We start from the raw sequence: 21,482 nt of genomic DNA, 5'->3' as shown, positions 1-21,482 counted from the left end.
TGTTCAATATTGGTGATGGATTAACCATCCTTCCAGTATTTGTGTTATAAGTCAGTTATACAAGGAAAAAGAAGGGAAGAGGATAGCTAGAAATAAGGGCAGATAAGAATAGAGTAATTAATAGTAAAAATGGAAAAAGGGATATACTTTTTGTCAAGGAGATGGCATTACTAATGAAGAGGCTTGATTAAAGGAGAATATGGAGATAATATAGTCAGCCCTCACCCTCCATGGGGGATTGGCCCTAGGGCCCCACATGAATACCTGCAAATGTTCAGGTCCCTTATGTAAAATGGCATCATGTTTGCATATAACCTTATATACATCCTCTTGTATACTTTAAATTATCTCTGGATTACTTATAATGCCTAATACAATGTAAATAAGATGTAAGTAGTTTTTACACTATTTCTTTCTTTTTTTTTTTTGAAAGGGAGTATCACTCTGTTGCCCAAGCTGGAGTGCAGTGGTGCAATCTCAGCTCACTGCAACCTCTGCCTCCCAGGCTCAAGCAATTCTCCTGACTCAGCCTCCTGAGTAGCTGGGATTACAGGCAGGGTCTCACTTTGTCGCCCAAACTGGAGTGGAGTGGCGTCATCTTGGCTCACTGCACTCTCTGCCTCCCAAGTTCAAGTGATTCTCATGCCTCAGCCTCCTGAGTAGCTGAGATTACAGGCATGCACCACCACACCTAGCTAATTTTTGGTGTTTTTAGTAGAGATGGGGTTTCACCATGTTGACCAGGCTGGTCTTGAACTCCTGGCCTTGAGTGATCCACCCACCTTGGCCTCCCAAAGTGCTGGGATTACAAACGTGAGCCACCATGCCCAGCCTACACTGTATTTCTTAATATTTGTATTATTTTTACTGGTGTTTTTTTTATTGCTTTTTATTTCCCAAATATTTTCGATTGAGGTTCATTGAATCCCTGGATGCAGAACCCTTGGATATAGAGGGCCAACTGTTTGTCAAATTATTTATAATTTGCTTTTTATTTTTTCCCTTGGTATATCAGTTTTGAATTTATTATCAAAATATTTGATCCAATTTTTGTGGGGACAGGGTCTTGCTCTGTCACCCAGGCTGGAGTACAGTGGCATGGTCCTAGCTCACTGCAACCTCAAACTCTTGGACTCAAGTTGTCCTCCTACCTCAGCCTCCCAAGTAGCTAGGATAACAGACATGTGCCACCATGTCTGGGTAAATTTTAAATTTTTTGTAGAGACAGGGTCTCGCTATGTTGCCCAGGATAGTCTCGAACTCCAGGCCTCAAGCAGTTTTCCCAGTTTGGCCTCCCAAAGTGTTGGGATTACAGGGCATGAGCCACCACGCCCAGCCCCAATTTTGATTTAATGTAATAATAGTGACTCTCATTGGCAACCAGCTCATTTTCATACTTCTCTAGTGTATTTTTTTAGAAGCAACCATGCTTACTTATTTTATTTAACCACCAATTATGAATTGGTTTTCCATTGGAATGAAGTCTTTTTGAATAGTAAATGCTTGTTTGCAAGTCATCTTATTGAGGTGGAGTCTCACTCTGTCACCCAGGCTGGAGTGCAGTGGCGCAATCTCGGCTCACCGCAACTTCTGCCTGCCAGGTTCAAGTGATTCTCCTGCCTTAGCCTCCCAAGTAGCTGGGATTACAGGTGCCTGCCACTGCGCCCAGCTAATTTTTGTATTTCTAGTAGAGACGGTGTTTCACCATGTTGGCTAGGCTGATCTTGAACTCCTGACCTCAAGTGATCTGCCCACCTCGGCCTCCCAAAGTGCTGGGATTACAGGCATGAGCCACTGTGCCCAGCCTAACACCTATATATTCTGATTATAAATGTTCTGAGAGAAGTTGTTAAAAAAATAAAGAAAACATTACTATAGGCAGTACAACTTTTATGAGTACCTGTTGAGTAATTTATGCTAAACTTTTGTTTTATGTTTCTGCCAGTCAGCAAATCACATGAACAGTTCCCTGTTGTCTTTGTATCGAAAAGGAAATCCTGATTCTGTTTCAAATACTCCTGAGATGGAGCAAAGAGAAACCACCTCTTCAACACCACAGATAAGTTCCAAAACAGGCTCCGTTCCCTTGAAGACCCCTGCCAAAGATTCTGAGGGAGGATGGTTTATTGACAAAACCCCAAGTGGAAAGAAGGACAGTTTTTTCTTGGACCTATCAGATGAGAAAAGTGATCCTAAGAAGTCAATAACTGAGATACAGGTATTTTTGTAATGAAATTTTAGCCCCATATCATCGAAGTACATTTTGACCTTTTAATAGAATACAGTATCGAGCAGATACTTGTGCTTTGTGGAAAACATAAGAACTTTGAAATATATGGAGAATTTGATCAAATCGCACTACTTGCCATTCTTTCTATCCTAGTCTAAGCCTTTTCTTGTTCTTGACTTAATTATTGAAACAGCCTTCCAGCTGGAGTCTGTGTCCTTTCTTGTTCCCCTAGTTTATTCTTCACACTGAGATAGCTTTATTTTTTTTGAGACTGGATCTGGCTCTGTCACCAAGACTGGAGTGCAGTGATGTGATCTTGGCTTACTGTAACCTCTGCCTTCTGGGCTCAAGCCGTCCGCGACCTCAGCCTCCTATGTAACTAGGACTACCGGCGTGCGCCACCACACCTAGCTCACTTTTATATCTTTTCTAGAGATGGAGTTTTGCTGTGTTGCCCAGGCTGGTCTTGAACTCTTGGGGTCAAGTGATCCACCCACCTCAGACTCCCAAAGTTCTGGGATTATAGGCATGAGCCATCACATATTATCATTCTTTATTTAAAACCCTCCAGTGGCTTCATTCAGTCTCAAATCCAAAGACCTGTGACAGCCACTAAAGTCTTTCATGATTTGGCTGCCTGGCTTTCTCTTCAGTTTCGTCTCCTACCACCCTGTTAGGTATGTGAATCTATTTCCTCAGCTGTAAATTTTACAAACTCTAAGTACAAATCAAGTGTTTCCCGTGAAAATTTAGTGTCCAAATTGAGATGTGCTATTAACTTAAAGTGTACATTAGACTTTGAAGACTTACTAAAAAATATAGAATGTAAAACATCTCATTAATAATTTTTTATATTGACTGTTGAGATGATAATATTTTGGATATACTGGGTTAAGTAAAATAGATTATTAAATGAATTTCATATGTGGCTCACATATTCCTCATGGACAATGATGCTTCAACTGGTTTCTAAGAACCAAGCCCTTTGATTTGGCAGAACCTTTCCCCTTTTGATTTATTAATAGGCCTGTCCAAATCTCTTTGCTTTAATTATCTGTGTCATCCATCTATAGAGAACATTGTTATGGTGGGCAAGAACTCGAGTCTTAATGCTGAATTACTTTTTTTGGTTTGAGACGTGGTCTGCCTTGTCACCCAGGCTGACATGGTACAGTGGCATGATCACAAATCACTGTAACCTCCACCTCCTGGGCATAAGCCATCCTCCCACCTCAGCCTTCCAAGTAGCTGGGACTACAGGTGCCCACCACCACACCTGGCTAAGTTTTGTATTTTTTGTAGAGATGGGGTTTGGCCATGTTGCTCAGGCTGGTCTTGAACTTCTGAGCTCAAGTGATCCACCCACCTCAGCCTGAATTATACTTTAAAAAAAATTTTTTGGCTGGGTGTGGTGGCTCACACCTGTAATCCCAGCACTTTGGAAAGCCGAGGCGGGCGGATCACAAGGTCTGGAGATTGAGACTATCCTGGCTAACATGGTGAAACCCCATCTCTACTAAAAATGCAAAAAGTATTAGGAGGCTGAGGCAGGAGAATGGCGTAAACCCGAGAGGCGGAGCTTGCAGTGAGCTGAGTTCGTGCCACTGCACTCCAGCCTGGGCGACAGAACAAGACCCCATCTCAAAAAAAAAAAAATTTTTTTTAAGAGTTGGAGTATTGCTGCATTGCCCAGGCTGGAGTGCAGTCACTTTTCGCAGGCATGATCACAGAACATTATAGCCTCGAAACCCTGAACTCAAGTGGTCCTTCTGCCTCTGAAGTAGCTGGGGCTACAGGTGTGTCCCAGTGTGCTTGACTGAATTTGTTATGACTGTCAAAGCAGCTCTATAGTCATATTTAATTTAGTGAATCATCAGCTGTCAGATGAAGACAACTATGTAGAAGACTCAGTGAGAAATAAAAGGCAAATATCAGTGTCCTTAATCAAGGAGCTCACAATTCAGAGAGAGAGACCGAGATAAGTAAATCACTCATACAAGGCAGATTATGCTAACTGATAATAGTTGCAAATGCAGTGTCCTGGGAATGTGAGGACGAGGTTAAATGTAACTGAAAGAGGGCCTTGCAGTGTGTCTCACGCCTATAATCCCAGCACTTTGGGAGGCTGAGATGGGCAGATCACCTGAGGTCAGGAGTTGGATACCAGCCTGGCCAACATGGCAAAACCCCATCTCTACTAATAATATAAAAATTAACTGGGCGTGGTGGTGGGCATTTGTAGTCCCAGCTACTTTTGGGAGGCTGAGGCAGGAGAAACGTTTGAATCTAGGAGGCAGAGGTTACAGTGAGCTGAGATCACGCCGTTGCACTCCAGCCTGGGTGACAAGAGCGAAACTCTGTCTCAAAAAACAAAACAAAACAAAAACCTCTAACTGAAAAAATCTGGAAAAGAAGTGGCATTCAAATGTTAAGATTTCTTTTTTCTTTTTTTCCCCCATATGGAATGCTTCACAAATTTCCATGTCATCCTTGCACAGGGACCATGCTAATCTTCTTTGTGTCATTCCAATTTTAGTGTATGTTCTGCCAAGGCCAGCACCAAATGTTAAGATTTAAATTGAGCTTTAAGGGCATGAGGAGAAGGACATTACCAATAGACAGCATCTTTGAGCAAAGAGATTGGGAATAGTTAACAGAGGTGAAAGTGCTAGGGCAGGAATTAATTTTCTTTACAATGCCCCTCTTTAAAAAATAAAACAATTATTGGCATAGAATTTGAAGCATGGCATATTTAAATTTATTTTCTTTTCAGGGTTCAAAAGATTCTTCTCTTTTGGAGAGTGATATGAAACGGAAAGGCAGGCTAAAGAATAAAGGAAGCAAAAGGAAGAAAGAAGATCTTCAGGAAGTAGATGGAGAAATTGAAGCTGTCCTGCAAAAGAAAGGTAAGGTGTGAGTCTTGTTGGTGGCAGTGGTCATGTTTGCTGTGAGAGAAACATCATTCTGTTCCAAGCTGTTTTGCTTGAGGGACCTTCTATGTGCAGAAATGTTTATCAGAAAATGTTTCTATATTTAATGGACCTTTGTTTACTTAAAGACTATTCACTATAATTATGAGTTACTACTGAACCATTAATCTTTTCATCTCCTCATTTTTGTTTACCAGCTAAAGCCAGGGGGTTAGAATTCCAGATCTCCAATGTGAAGTTTGAAGATGTGGGAGGCAATGATATGACGTTAAAAGTTAGTGCAAATTTCTAAATTTTACCTCAAATGGATATATTACTAATCAGTTATGAAAAAAAAGCCTACCTCTTTGTTTCTAATATGATCTGAGTATAGAAAAGGAAACTGGGAAGATTGAGAAGGGCAAACCTGACCTGTACCCTTTAGGGCGTTGCAGGAAAAAAGATGCATACTATTTTGAACTTTTCTATTATTTTGATTATAGTATATATATATATATAAAAAGATCCATGTTTTTTAAAGATCCATGCTTTATAAGTAATATTGTCTTAATAGTACTAATAGTAATGGTAACTGTATTTATTTTTTATTTTATTTTATTTTATTTTTTTTTTTTTTTTGCTTTGTTTTGTTTTGTTTTGTTTTTGAGAAGGAGTGTAGCTCTGTCACCAGGCTGGAATGCAGTGGCGTGATCTCAGCTCACTGCAACCTCCGCCTTCCAGGTTCAAGCATTTCTCTTGCCTCAGCCTCCTGAGTAGCTGGGATTACAGGCACGTGCCGCCATGCCCAGCTAATTTTTGTATTTTTAGTAGAGACAGGGCTTCACCATGTTAGCCAGGATGGTGTCGATCTCCTGACTTCGTGATCTGCCCACCTTGGCCTCCCAAAGTGCTGGGATTACAGGCATGAGCCACCACGCCCAGCCGTAATGGTAACTTTATTTTTAATGCCTATTCTTTTTCATTGGCCATGCTCTTTAACTTTGCATTGCATCCTCAAGGTACATAATGTTACAGTTTAGGAAATAGCTCCTCAGAGAGGTTATTGCTGAAATCACACAGTAGGTACCAGAGCCAGGATTCAAACTCTGATCTAAATCTAAATTGTATATTCTACCTATCTGTTCCATTTTGCTGCTCCAAAAAATAGGACATTTCATTCTACTTTGATTCTTCTGTCTTGAAAGACGTCTTTGTGCTTATCCTCTGCTAGGAGGTCTGCAAGATGCTCATACACATGCGTCACCCGGAGGTGTACCACCACCTGGGCGTCGTGCCCCCTCGTGGAGTTCTCCTTCATGGGCCACCAGGCTGTGGGAAGACTTTACTTGCACATGCAATTGCTGGGGTGAGGCTTACTGACACTTATTTGCTTTTGCTGTTTTTGTTGTTATTATTTGTTTTTGTTTTTTCTCTTTGGTCAACGTAAACCAGACATGGCATTCTTCAGGAAGAGAACATAGTTATTGGAACTGATCCCTTTGTTATCATGCTGATATTATTTGTGGTATTTATTCATTTAGTTTATTGTTTCTCAGAGCAACTTGAGGGTTTTTTGTTGTTTTTTTTTAATGTATGTAATTGTTTATATGGCAAGAGTTAGGTAGAAAGTAAAATAATACAGTTCTTTTTTTTTTTTGGAGACGGACTCTAACTCTGTTGCCCAGGCTGGAATGCAGTGGCATGATCTTGGCTCACTGCAACCTCCGCCTCCCAGGTTCAAGCAATTCTCCTGTCTCAGCCTCCCCAGTAGCTGGGATTACAGGCACACGCCGCCACGCCCGGCTAATTTATTACATTTTACTAGAGACAGGGTTTCACCCTGTTGCCCAGGCTGGTCTCAAACTCCTGAGCTCAGGCAATCCGCTCATCTCAGCCTCCCAAAGTGCTAGGGTTACAGGTGTGAGCCACCGCGCCCAGCCATAATAATACAGTTTTAAACAAACCTTTTTATTAACACATAGCTTACATTTTAGTTACTTTGCTTTCCCTTTAACCCAATACTTACTTTATTTTACTTATTTTTTTGAGACAGAGTTTCACTGTCGCCCAGGCTGGAGTGCAGTGGTGCAGTCGTGACTCACTACAGCCTCAACCTCCCAGGCTCAAGTTGTCCTCCCACCTCAGCCTCCCAAGTAACTGGAACCACAGACACACACCACCACGCCCAGCTAATGTTTTTGTTTTTTTTATAGAGACGGAATCCCACTGTGTTGCCCAGGCTGGTCTTAAACTCCTGGCCTCAAGCAGTCCTCCTGACTCAGTCTTCCAAAGTGCTGGGATTACAGGCATGGGCCACAGCACCTGCCCTCCCAGTGGTTCTTAGGAGCAGTAAAATAAGAAAATTAGGGTTATATTATTTTTCATAGAGCTAAATTTATTCAAAATTTCTATTTAGAGTCATGTTCTTATACTTCTTAGTTTTAAAATAATTATTTCTAAAATGGTAATAATAGACACTTACTTTGTGAAATTAAAAGTTAGCAATCTTATTTTAACCCTCTCAGATTTTTCAGAAACTGTAGGGGGCAGTAATGTAAAATATCCGAGTAACTTCAATTAGAAAAATAGCATGCTTGCCAGGCGCAGTGGCGCATGCCTGTAATCCCAGCACTTTGGGAGGCTGAGGCGTGTGGATCATCTGAGGTCGGGAATTTGAGACCGGTCTGACCAACATGGAGAAACCCCATCTCTACTAAAAATACAAAATTAGCCTGTAATCCCAGCTACTCGGAGACTAAGGCAGGAGAATCACTTGAACCAGGGAGGCGGAGGTTGCGTTGAGCCAGCACTCCAGCCTGGGCAACAAGAGTGAGACTCCATCTCAAAAAAAAAAAGAAAAAGAAAAATAGCATGTTATACCAAGCACTAATACAATAATGTTCTGTAAAAGAAAATCATTTGTAAAGGGGGACTTGATTGGTTTGCTTCATTTTTGTTGAATAATTCCGTTACATGACTACTGCATGCCAGACTTTGGAATATAGTGTTAAGTACCACAATCCTAGTTCTAATATGAGAGAGACATTAAACAGTCGTTCATATAAATAAATGCTGTACGTAATAACAACTATAATAAGTGGAAGACAAGAAGTGCAAAATGCTATGTGGTATGTTGGGATTCCCAAATTAGAGTTGGGTTCAAGGAAGGTGTGGTTGAGGAAGTGAAGTTTTAAGATAAGCACAAGAATGAGAGAACAGTAGTATCTCTTCTCTCTCTTTTTTTTTTTTCCCTTGAGACAGATTTTCACTCTGTTGCCCAGGCTGAGTGCAGTGGCACGATCACAGCTCATTGCAGCCTTGACTTCTCAGGCTCAAGTGATCCTCCTGCCTCAACCTCGCAGGTAACTGGGACTGCAGGTATGCATCAGCATGCCTGGCTAATTTATTATTTTTGTAGAGGTGGGGTCTCACTGTGTTGCCCAGGCTGGTCTCAAACTCCTCTCAATGTGCTGGGATTACAGGCATGGGCCCCCACACCTAGCTTCTTCTTAAAGAGTCTCACTCCTCTGACTAGCAACTGGCTACTCTCTGGGTTAGGATTTGGAGAAATACTGGCAGGATGTGTGGGAAACATCTGTGTCACAACCCTTGTATTATCTCCTCAGCAGATGGGTAGGAATTGTTTTGATAGGCCAGGAATGGTCACTCCTGTAACCCCAGCACTTTGGGAGGCTGAAGTGGGAGGATTGCTTGAGGCTAGGAGTTTGAGACCAGCCTGGGCAACATAGTGAGACACAGTCTCTCAAAAAAAAAAAAAAAAAAAACAAGAATTGCTTTGGGTCAGCCATAAGTGGGGGTAACATATCTCTTGAGAGTCAAGACCCTTTATTCAGAAAAGAGAACATAATTTTATAGTGACATGTATAAAATAAAAACAAGTTAAATGTGTTTGCATTAAACCATTGATTTTTTTTTTTTTTTTTTTTTTGAGACGGAGTTTCGCTCTTGTTGCACAGGCTGGAGTGCAATGGCGCGATCTTGGCTCACCGCAACCTCTGCCTCCCGGGTTCATGTAATTCTCCTGCCTCAGGCTTCCTGAGTAGCTGGGATTACAGGCATGCGCCACCATGCCTGGCTAATTTTTGTATTTTTAGTATTAAGATGTGGTTTCTCCATGTTGGTCAGGCTGGTCTCGAACTCCCAACCTCAGGTGATCCGCCTACCTTGCCTCCCAAAGTAGTGGGATTATAGGCCTGAGCCATCGTGCCCGGCCAGAACCATTGATTTTCAAATAGTGTTTTTCACTGAGCCAACGTAAAAAGATGAAGTTCCTCAGGAAACTAGCCATTTCAAAAATTTGAGGGGACTGGATAAAGAAAAAGTAGGGCCATTAAAATTTGAATATTTGGTTATTCTTTTATGTGTCTGCATAGGAACTTGACCTGCCAATTTTGAAAGTGGCTGCTCCAGAGATTGTGTCTGGAGTATCCGGAGAGTCTGAGCAGAAGCTGAGAGAACTATTTGAGCAAGCTGTGGTGAGTCAGTTAATGACTAATGCCAGGTGGTCAGACGCTACCAGCTTATATTAAAGATCCTGCTTTTTCTGATGCTAGTATTTGTTAAGCCACTCACTGGCCATTCTTTTATTAATATAAACATGGTAATTTGCTATGCATGATGGCTAAATATTTAAAGTAGATTTAGTGATACCCACTGTTGGATAAATAACCCTTTTCATTTGAAATCAAACATAAATATAATTGGTGAGAAATTCTGGGCTGTCATACTGTAGTTATATGTTGAAAATATATTATCCTTATGATATTTTCCACTCACTTTTACTTTCCTCAACTTAAGTTTGGCCAAAAAAAAAAACTTGTAAGCAATGTAAAAATTGTTATTTAGGATATTATAAAAGCAACCATAAAAATGCCAGAGTAAATTCTGTCATTCCTGACTAGTAAACTAGGGCAATAGTAATATCCAAATCTCATGTGGCTATTGAGAGTATTAAATGAGAGAATTCTTATAAAACCTTCGATATGGTGCCTTGCACACAGCACAAGCCCTGTAAATATTAGCTGTAATATTATTCACACTTGAACAAATATCACTGTGTTTAAAATTTAAAAATGGGGAAAAGTTTAATTTTATGTCATTATTAGCACTGACAATATATAGTAGCTGATGAATATCCAATACAACTGCTAGAAGCCTGTGTGAAATTAGAAGAGAAATTATATTTAAGCAGGAATTGAGAAAAAAAAACATTTTAAATAGCAAGAATGGGTAGGCCATCTACTTAGTTATTGTGTGGGCTGACATTGAAAAAGCTGTGGGCAACACTAGGAGGATAAAGAGAAAAGGGTGGAAAGGGCAGGGTGCAGAACAAAGCTGAACTTTTTCAGGTGCTACCTGTTTCCCAAAACGCAGTGGATTCCATTGTTAAATTGGCATGCATAGCTAGAGACAAGTAGTAAATTTTGTGTGTATGGTAAACATGATAAATAAGGATAAGAGACAAATGGCATCTTTAGGTTGTTAGTTCTGTGTTTAAACCTCTCACTAAACCAGTACTGAGCCAGTACAGTACCTTACAGTAGATGCTCAGTAAATATGTGGCCTACCACCCTGCTTTTCCTGGTCCCCTCTTCCCTAATGAGAATGAGTACAGTAAAGCATGTGGATCAGAGAACAAAAAGGTAAAATCTAATCAAGTGATACTTGCTTGAAAACTATGCTTTCTTTAGGCCACATTCTGATGACCATCATTTATTCTTTTTTTTTCCCCCCATTCAGCTTTCCAGGTCACTGACAAGTACTGATGTGCTTGTTTTCTGATGCTTTTGGCCCCTGTAATTTTACTCCTTTGTAACTGGGTAATATATCTAGCAGTCATAGGCATCTTTTGCAAACATTGTCATAAGGATGATTAGGGAAGACAGCCAGCTAGTGATAGGCTAAATATCTTTCCCTTTAAGATGTGGTGGTTCCCATGGTTTTGAGATGCCTTAAGCTACGCTGACAGCCTTAATTAGCATAATCACTGTCACTCCTAACCATTGAGTAACTGAGTAAAATGATTTAGATTGTACATAATTTTCTTCAATTTTTTTCATTTTAACTGATCCTTATCTCTTTTTTGTGGTAAAATATATATAACAGAATTTACCATTTTAAACATTTTTTTAAGTTTTTGTAAATTATTTTATTTCTTCCATGATGATTTAGAGGGACTATCTTCAAACCAGTACAGATACTTCATAAATCATACCTGGCTGTTTTCTAACCAGTTGAGTAATCTGTTGCACAATAAGCCACCTCACATCTTTCAGCAAGAAATACATTAAATTTTAATAGTAAAGACATTACACAACGAATTAAGACAACAGTTTAAATTTGCTTTAAGTGTTTCTTTGGGGGAGAGGACACTACACTTCTACTCAATGAAGAGAAACATTTTTACAGTCCAGAGGTCTTTTATTTTTTTAACACCTATTATGCCATGAATTCACAGGGAAGAGGTTCCAGCAGCTCAGGCTCCTTCCTATTGATTCTCAGAGTGCACTTCTCTGGGTGGAGCACGCTGATGCTTTCCTTTTTGTTTCTTTTTTCTGATCATTTTCCTCCACACGTTTCGGAAAGCTATCTCGGCTCTTAGAGAGAGTGCTTAATGTGCTCAGTACGCACATTGATTCTCATACATTGATTATTTTCTTGGCAAGAATCTTGCCCTTGACTTGCTTCTTTACAACAATGCCAGCAGCATGCTGGATAACGTTATAAACTCTTCCAGTTTTGCATTGGTAACACTTGTGGGACATTCCTTTTTGAACAGTACCCATTCCCTTGATGTCTACAGTATCACATTTCTTCCTTTTCTTTTCCTTTTCCTTTTCTTTCTGACAGAGTCTTGTTCTGTCGCCCAGGCTGGAGTGCAGTGGCACAGTCTCAGCTCACTGCAATCTCCGCTTCCTGGGTTCAAGCAATTCTCTTGCCTCAGCCTCCCAAGTAGCCGGGATTGCAGGCATGCACTACCCACCAGCTAATTTTTTTTTTTTTTTTTTTTTTTTTTTTTTTGAGATGGAGTCTCTCTCTGTTGCCCAGGCTGAAGTGCAGTGGCGTGATCTCAGCTCACTGTAACCTCCGCCTTCCGGGCTCAAATAATTCTCCTGCCTCCACCTCCCGAGTAGCTGGGATTACAGACATGCACCACCACGCCCGGCTAATTTTTGTATGTTTAGTAGAGATGGGGTTTCACCATGTTGGCCAGGCTGGTCTTGAACTCCTGACCTCTGGTAATCTATACACCTTGGCCTCCCAAAGTGCTGGGATTACAGGAGTGAGCCATGGCGCCCGGCCTACAATATCACATTTCTTATAGATTTGCATATATATAGCCAAAGGAACAGCTCCATGTTTTCTGAAAGGCTTAGAGAACAACTATCAGGTGCCTCTCCTCTTTCCCTTTGTGTTCATCATTTTGGTTAATGACTGGCAGATGGCAGTTCCAACTGAAAAGGCCATTTTAAACATTTTTAAGTGTACAGTTCTGTGGCATTAAGTACATTCATATTGTTGTGTAATCATTACCCACATCCATTTCCAGAACGTCTTCATGTTCCCACACAGTAACTCCCCATTCCTCTCTCCCACCAGTCCCTGGCCACCACCACCATTCTACTTTTTGTCTCAATGAATTTGACTACTCTCGGTAGCTGATCCTTACCTCTTAACTTATTCTTTCTGAACCGTATCTAGTTTATTTCTTAAAAACAAAACAAAACAAAAAACTGGAGGTGATCTTTACACTGATGTATTAGAACTTTACCATCCTTCCTTATTCAGTGTAGCCTTTAAAATAAGCTTCTGGTACTTTTCAGTGTGGATGCTGGGAAAGTTCTGGAGATGGATAGTGGTGACATTTACACAACAGTCTGGAAATATTTAATGCCACTAAACTATATACCCAAAGTGGTTAGAATGGTAAATTTTATGTGTATTTTTCACAGATTTTTTTAAAAGCTTCTGGTGCTTCTCCAATTTCCTCTTATAGCAAATTATAGAGAAAGGCTTGGAGATTCTTATGTTGGTAGAAACCCTCAAAAAGTTTCTAGTAAGCTTGGTTTTGCTAATTTAAAGTTTAGAAACTTCTTGTCTTAATTTTTTTTTCTGTGCATATACTTATCCAAAATCATTGTTTCTGTTTCATAGCGTAGCAAATGTATCTAATTTACAAAAGAATTTCAATAGATTTATCACAAAACATTCATTGATGGAGAGACTGTAAATGTGTAACCCTATCTGCGGTCCCTTACTGTGTACTTTTAATCATCTTGGTTCTCTTAAGTCAGATAAAAATCAGAAGTAATACATGTGAACTGCCTTTTTTAGGGTTATTCTTTTGGCAAATGATCCTTGACCTTTAAGATTTTTTTAAAACTGTTTATGCTTAACTGTGCTTCAGTATAGGGGATGTATTTATGGTTGTCTTTTTGTGATATTTTTATTTCTAGTCAAATGCACCATGTATCATTTTCATTGATGAAATTGATGCTATTACCCCCAAAAGAGAAGTTGCTTCAAAAGATATGGAACGAAGAATTGTAGCCCAACTCCTAACCTGCATGGATGGTTAGTTTAAAATAATAAATTCATTTTAAGAGAATAAATTTTTAAAAATAGTGTAATTAATACATGAAGATATAAAATAATATTTAAATAATAAATATCAGTGTAAAAAAAAAAGTCATACTGGGCACAGTGGCTCATGCCTGTAATCCTAACACTTTGGGAGGCTAAGGTAGGAGGACTGCTTGAGCCTAGTAGTTTGAGGCCAGCCTGGGCAACATAGCAAGATGCTACCTCTAAAAATAAATAAAAAGAAATAGCACTTGTTTTGTGTATACAAGAAAATTTGAAGTATATATTTTATGTTCCTTGCATTACCAAGTTGCAGGTTGCTGCTTCTTCTGATTAGTGGATTGATTGATTGATGAGATAGAGTATTGCTCTGTCACCCAGGTTGGAATGCAGTGGCACAATCACAGCTCACTGCAGCCTTGACCTCCTGGGCTGAAGTGATCCTCCCATTTAAGCCTCCCAAGTAGCTAGGACCACAGGTGTGCACCACCATGCCTGGCTTTTTTTTTTTTTTTTTTTTTTTTTGAGACAGAGTCTTTCTCTGTTGCCCAGGCTTGAGTGCAGTGGCACGATCTCAACTTGCTGCAACCTCTGCTTCCTGGGTTCAAGCTATTAGCCTGCCTCAGCCTCCTGAGTAACTGGGATTACAAGTGCGTGCCACCACACCTGGCTGATTTTTGAGACGGGGTGTTGCCATGTTGGCCAGGCTGGTCTTTTTGTGATATTTTTATTTCTAGTCAAATGAGGCAGGTTGATCACCGGCCTCAGCTTCCTAAAGTGCTGGGATTACAGGTGTGAGCCACTGTGCCTGGGATTTTTTTTTTTTTAAAGACAGTCTCACTATGTTGCCCAGGCTGGTCTTGAACTCCTGAGCTTAGTCTTTCTGCTTCAGCCTCCCAAAGTGCCAGGATTCTGTTTCATTTTTATCTAAAATTTTCTTGTCATGTCTTTGAGGCCTGTATTCTGAGAAAAAGCTTTCATGGCTTCCTGCTGGCTAAAGAACACACTGTATAAATTTATACATGATTTCATGATTTCCTTATGATTTCATCTTATTACTTTCTTGTTACCTGTGAGGGAAAATAACCTCAGACCCCCTGCGATTCAATCCTGGTTCAGTTGAGACAAATAATACTTAGGAAAGATAAGATTTAAGCCCTCAGTTTTGTCTGTTCCTAGAAATACATTCCTAGATTAAGCCCGAACAGCTGAAGACTATTTTATATTCCCCTGCTCGAATTAATTTTATCAGTCTATTCTGAGCCACACACTTCAGCATCCTCCCCAGCCTCCCTGTTGTCCTGCTCACCTTGCATGGATTTGCCATGCATGCTCAACCCTCTGTGCTTTCACTCATGCTCTTTCTTCTACATAGAATTCCATTAACCTATATATCTGCTTGTTAAAATTCTATTTACCCTTCAAGCCTTTTCTGAAATGTTACCGCCTCCATGAACCCTCCCTTATTCCTCAGTTGGAATTCATGATGTCTTTTCTTGTATTACCATGGTGCTTTGTTTATATCTGTTATTATACTTCACAAAATTTGTCTGATGCCATTTTTTTATTTATACACTCGATGTTTCTCAATAGATTGTGAACTGCTGAGGACAGAGTTTGTATTGTATTTATCCTCCTCATACCTTTTACATATTTGACATTTAATAAATGTTGATTTTATATGTACGTCACTGTCAAAATCTGTAATACTTTCTCTTTAACCATGAAATGATTTCTGTAACCATTATTGCCCTCAATGTCAAGTGCTTTGTTCACCACTCTTTCTCTGTCTCTTACTAGATCTGAATAATGTGGCTGCTACAGCCCGGGTGCTAGTTATTGGAGCTACTAATCGACCAGACTCATTAGACCCTGCTTTGAGACGTGCAGGAAGGTTCGACCGAGAAATATGCCTAGGTATCCCAGGTGAAGCATCCAGAGAAAGGTATATTCTTATAGAATGAAGTTTGTATGCCACTAAGTCATCTTAACTGAATGGTTTGAAAGTAAGAGGTGAGAAATACCATGTAGCCTTTTCTTTCTCTCTCACTTTCTTTTTGTACCAATTAAGTTGATTTGGAAAAGGATAAGCCCACATTAAGAAAATGATTTATGCTTGGGTGCAGTGGCTCAGGCCTGTAATCCCAACACTTTGGGAGACTGAGGCAGGAGGATCACTTGAGACCAGGAGTTTGAGCCTGGGCAACATAGTGCGACACTGTCTCTACAAAAAATCAAATTAGCTGTGCACATACCTGTAGTCCTAGCTAGTCAGGAGGCTGAAGCACAGGAGGATTGCTTGAGCCCAGGAGTTCGAGGCTGCAGTAAGTCATGATTGTGCCTCTGCACTCCAACCTGGGTGACAAAGGGAGGACCCACCTCTGTAAAAAACGGGAAGAAAACAATTTACTCATCGGTAGGATAATTGTTTTTCAGAAGTAATAATGGACTTATGTGTCCCTACTCATTTGTCTGGTCTTACTAACAATGGCTTGCATTCTTTAGTTGGCTGACCAGATTAGTGGCAATGTCTGGAGCTATAGAATACAGCAGAGCCATTTGGTCCACATACAGGTTAAATCTGAGTATCATACTTTCACCTATTGCACTAACCTGTCTGAGACCACAGGTCCTGTTATCAGTAATGAGATGGCGGCCAGACAGTTGAAAGCTGTTTGCTGCAGCACCAGCCTTTCCTAGTAATTGAGCAAATGAATAATGTCCATAGAGCAAATAAACATCCACCAATAACCAGAAATATAACTTCATAAGCAAGACTATCTCAGGAAGCACTGTTGAGGTGGTAGAGTGGAAATCGAGGTAAGAAATGTTCTGAAATATTAGGCCAGGTGTGGTGGCTCACACCTATAATCCTAGCACTTTGGGAGGCTGAGGTGGATGGATCACCTGAGGTCAGGAGTTCGAGACCAGCCTGGCCGACATGGTGAAACCCCGTCTCTACTAAAAATACACAAAAATTAGCTGGGCGTGGTGGTGCACGCCCTTAATCCCAGCTACTCAGGAGACTGAGGCAGGGGAATTGCCTGGGAGGTGGAGGTTGCAGTGAGCTGATGTCACGCCACTGCACTCCATCCAGCCTGGGTGACACAGCAAAACCCTGTCTCAAAAAAAAAAAAAGAGTATTTAATGAGGAAGGGGTGAACTGAAGATGAAGATCTTGGTGAGGTCCAGGAACAGTGCGGGAGTAATAGCACATATAAGCTCAGACATGTGAGACTGGGCAGAATGCCGCGTGTGAGATTGTGATCTCAGACAGGGGCCAGATCCAGGTGATGATGAGGTCCAGGGTGTGAGTAAGTAAGTGAGGGAAAAAGGCCAGACCTGGGCGGGATTGGGGTGCAGAGGCAATGAATAGATGCCCAAACTTTGAGTCAGCGAAGGAAAATTATTCCACCTCTGCCTCCTGTTATCCTTGGTCCTTGTCCAATGTTTTTAACATTTCCAAGCTTTAGTTTATTTATCTATAATGCAGTAATATTTATCTATAATGCAGTAATAATAACAGTAATAACTTTATCTGTAAAGTGATTAAAGGCTTCCTGTGAGTATTGAATTAACATAACCTAGCACAATATCTGACACATAGAATTTTTTGCACAATATCTGACACACAGAATTTTTTAAAATAAGGTAGCTATTGATATCTGTCTCTTTTATTATTTTTTTTTATATAGAGAGAGAGGGTCTCACTATGTTGCTCAGGTTCATCTTGAACTCCTGCCCTCAAATGATCCTCCCAATATCATCCTGTACTTCAAAAGCATAAAATTATGGAAAAGTTTCAGCATACATAAAAGGAGACCCATATAACTGTTCAGTTTCTATTGGTGTAAAACAGACCACACCAAAATTTAGTGTCTTACAACACTACTCATTTTATTGTGTCACAGTTTCTGAGGATCAAGAATTTGGAAAGGCCTCAGCTAGATGGTTCTGCCTCATGGTCTCACGTGGCTGCAGTAGCTGGAGCTAGTACAGTGGTAGCTTTCCCCTCTTTTGGAGTTTCTACAGTACAATGACTAGAAATATCCACTTATTTTTAGGGATAGAGTACAACTATGAAAAGGATGTTATTATTTTCTGTTAGCTATTTTCATAACATCCAAAATGTTCTTAGTACAGATAGTCCCCAACTGACAGTGGTTTGGCTTATAGTTTTTTCAACTTTACAAAGGGTTTATCATGATGTTTTTGACTTAGAATGGGTTTATCAGGATGTAAACTCATGGTAAGTCGAAGAGTATTTTGTATTCTTATGCATAGTAGCAAATTGGATCTGTGTCTTTTGGAAATAGTTCTTTAGTGGAAAGTTTTCTTGATTCCCATTATTCAGAGTATCCAAGTGAAATTTTAAAAAATTTGTCAGTAATGTTTATCTGCTTCTATTCTGCTCACTTACATGATCCCATATGATTTTTCTATAATCTTTATTAGCTTGACATTTGAAAATATTAGTCTTCTTTACACATTTATTAATTTTAAAATATATTTGCTTGTCCAAGTTAGTTTATAATATCAAAATATGTAAATAAGAATTAACATTCATTGGTGCATCCCTATAATCCCAGCTACTTCAAAGGCTGAGGCAGAGAATCACTAGAACCTGGGAAGCAGAGGTTGCGGTGAGCCGAGATTGCGCCATTGCACTCCAGCCTGGGCAACAAGAGCAAAACTCCGTCTCAGAAAGAAAAAAAAAAAAAGAATTAACATTCATTGGTCACTAACTATGGATCAGCCACTGTTTTATGTGCTTTGCGTGTATTCATTTGTAGCAACCGCCCTCTGAATAAGTGCTACTATAATATAGATTGAATAAATGAAGAAACTGAAGCACAAAGGTTAAGTAACTGGCCCAGATTACAAAGGGTAACAGAGCTGGGATTCAAACTCTTGCAGTTTGGCTTCAGACCTTTTATCCTGAATATCTTTTTTTATTATTATTCGAGACAGAGTCTTGCTCTGTCATTCAGGCTGGAGTGCAGAGACACAATCTTGGCTCACTGCAACTTCCACCTCCCGGTTCTGTCACCCAGGCTGGAGTGCAATGGCGTGATCTCGGCTCACTGCAAGCTCCGCCTCCCAGGTTCACACCATTCTTCTGCCTCCGCCTCCCGAGTAGCTGGGACTACAGGCACCCGCCACCACGCCTGGCTAATTTTTTGTATTTTTAGTAGAGACGGGGTTTCACTGTGTTAGTCAGGATGGTCTCGATATCCTGACCTCGTGATCCGCCCACCTTGGCCTCCCAAAGTGCTGCGATTACAGGCGTGAGCCACTGCACCCGGCCACTCCCAGCTAATTTTTGTATGTTTAGTAGAGATGGGATTTTGCCATGTTGACCAGGCTAATCTCAAACTCTTGACCTCAAGTGATCTGCCTGCCTCAGCCTCCCAGAGTAATTGCAGGTGTGGGATTACGGGCGTGAGCCACTGCACCTGGTCTCATCTTGAATATCTTTACTGCTTTTAAGTTTTTATTTAGGTCTTATCAGAAATTGTTCAAGATATTCCTTTAACAACAATTATCTAGAAGTCCAGATTTTTATAGATACCATGTTGCCAGTTAGGTTGAACAAGATTTTTCACACGTGTAGTACAGGGGATGAACAATAAGTAAAGTTAAAGTTGGAGATTTAACTGTCCTCATATAAAATGGGAAGTATATGGCAAGATAATTTTCAATGATGAAGATAATTAATGGTTTGTGTGAATGTGGGGGCTTTTATTTCTGGTAGACATCCATTTAATCTACTGTAAAAGTACCCTCATAAGTTATTTATCTTATTTCCCCTGTAATGTTTTAAATTCTTAAAGGCAAAATATTTTTTAAAAATTCTATGTATTCCTCACAGCATTTAGCATGGTTCCTAACAAAGCAGATATTTACCATAATCCTTTCTGGAATAAGATGGAACATGTAACTTAGCATTTGTTGAGTGAATGAACTATTTGATCTTATATAGTATCCATTTTGATACCTTTTGCAGATGTGAAGGACTTCGAATAAATATAGTTGATGACTTGTTTTTACTATTAAATTGGGAATCGGAAATTTTTTCCCCTGTCTTTTCTACAGAATACTTCAGACGTTGTGCAGAAAACTTAGGCTTCCTCAAGCTTTTGATTTCTGTCACTTAGCACACCTAACTCCAGGCTTTGTTGGTGCTGATCTGATGGCACTGTGCCGAGAGGCAGCAATGTGTGCAGTCAACAGAGTCTTAATGAAGCTACAGGAACAGGAGAAGAAAGATCCTGAAATGGAAGATTTGCCATCTAAAGGAGTCCAGGAGGAAAGTCTGGGAACTGAATCCACTTCTGAAACACAGGTGCTTTCTCTAAAGGCACTTTAAATTGTCCTTTTAATGTTCTTTGTGTTATTTTACATTGAAGCAAGGGTCAGTATAGTTGAGGTTTATTACTTTCTGTTTTATTGGCATTTAATCTATAGAATAATTATCATTTATACCCATAATGTGTATCATTTCAAAAATACGAGTTGTTTTATGTTTATTCTGAATAAATTCATTTTACAATAATGATCATGAGATTCTGGAATGGGGTTGGCAGACTGTGGCCTACCCACCCACCACCTGTTTTTGTAAATTAAAGTTATATTGGAACACAGCCATGTTCATTTGTATACATGTTGCCTCTTTCTGCTTTCGTACTTCACGGCAGAATTCACATAGGAGTTTGCAGCAGATACCATAGCCCACAAAGCCTACAGTGTTTACTGTCTAGACCTTTACAGAAAAAGGTTGTCAACCCCTATTTCAGCATTGGCATTTAATTATATCTCCTGATTAACTTTTGGTTAGGTAGATTACAGTGGTCTGTTGACACAACTGTATCCACGTCGGTAGCTGCAAACAGCTCTGGAGGACAGTCATATGAATAATAGGGGACATTTATTAATCTAAGATCAGTATTAAATTTTTTAGTTTTGTGAGTCATGAAAATTCAATATATATAGCATTTTATGTAGCATTTTATAGCTTGCACAGATGGCTTCTGTATGTTATATAATTTGATCCCTGTAACCTTATATAAATATCATTATTTTCCCCATTTTGTAATCAAAGGCACTAAGCTTAAGAGGTTGTGATTTGCCCAAGCCCATACAGCCTCCACTTTATAGAGCAAGGGCTTAAATCCAGATCTTTTGTTCTCACATAATTTATTTTTTCTTAGACATTTGAAACTTTACTTCTGTAAAAAATAACAAACTCATTTGTTTTATAATATTGCATATAAATTAATATTTTATAAATTGAATTAATCGGTTACCTATTTTTTAGACTTATCCTTTCATCTTCACAAAGCAAGAAATCTGCCTTTTAAGATTTGATAGTAATAGGAAAATTGCCTTCCCTCTACTTAGTTGATAAACCGTTAAGGAACCATATTAATGAATTATACTACCTCCAGTGTAACTTTTTTAAATTTCAGCAGGATTCAGCTGTTTCTTGAATATTCATAAATGAAATATGGGAAATATCATGGTTGCTGAAATGAATATTTGCCAACTGCTTATATTTGCTATACCTAGCCCTAGTATATAGAAATCATTCTTATATATTTAATTATAGTTGGTGTATCTTTACTTGACCAGAGCATATGATCCTTTAGAATAAAATGAGCTTGTCTCATGTCAGAGAGAAAATTATTAAACTACATAGAAGTTCAGGATAGCTTACGGAAATACTACAGTAATAATTT

At 39.6% G+C, this 21,482-nt stretch overlaps 1 protein-coding gene and 1 non-coding gene across 5 annotated transcripts in view; one reads left to right on the top strand and one right to left on the bottom strand.

Moving 5' to 3' along the window:
• Positions 1-21,482, top strand: part of NVL (nuclear VCP like) — a 106,396-nt gene that overhangs the window by 20,458 nt on the left and 64,456 nt on the right. For 2 of the 4 annotated variants that reach the window (XR_012433525.1, XM_005540948.4), the window contains exons 6-13: positions 1,946-2,218; positions 5,004-5,136; positions 5,358-5,434; positions 6,371-6,505; positions 9,534-9,635; positions 13,617-13,734; positions 15,544-15,688; positions 19,840-20,089. Coding sequence is in view for 3 of the 4 variants with exons in the window: in XM_005540948.4 (XP_005541005.2) it covers positions 1,946-2,218; positions 5,004-5,136; positions 5,358-5,434; positions 6,371-6,505; positions 9,534-9,635; positions 13,617-13,734; positions 15,544-15,688; positions 19,840-20,089 (1,233 nt within the window). In the remaining variant the exon portion in view is untranslated. Of the gene's footprint in view, positions 1-1,945; positions 2,219-5,003; positions 5,137-5,357; positions 5,435-6,370; positions 6,506-8,400; positions 8,502-9,533; positions 9,636-13,616; positions 13,735-15,543; positions 15,689-19,839; positions 20,090-21,482 lie in introns of all 4 variants that reach the window. The other 2 variants (XM_065542498.1, XM_074037212.1) reach the window with 2 other exon arrangements.
• Positions 4,684-4,790, bottom strand: LOC123570911 (U6 spliceosomal RNA). The gene has a single exon (XR_006695129.1). It is a non-coding gene; the product is annotated as a U6 spliceosomal RNA (small nuclear RNA).

This window comes from Macaca fascicularis, chromosome 1 (genome assembly GCF_037993035.2).
Source record: "Macaca fascicularis isolate 582-1 chromosome 1, T2T-MFA8v1.1".
Taxonomy (NCBI): Eukaryota; Metazoa; Chordata; class Mammalia; order Primates; family Cercopithecidae; genus Macaca; species Macaca fascicularis.
This window is presented reverse-complemented; position numbering and strand designations above follow the sequence as displayed.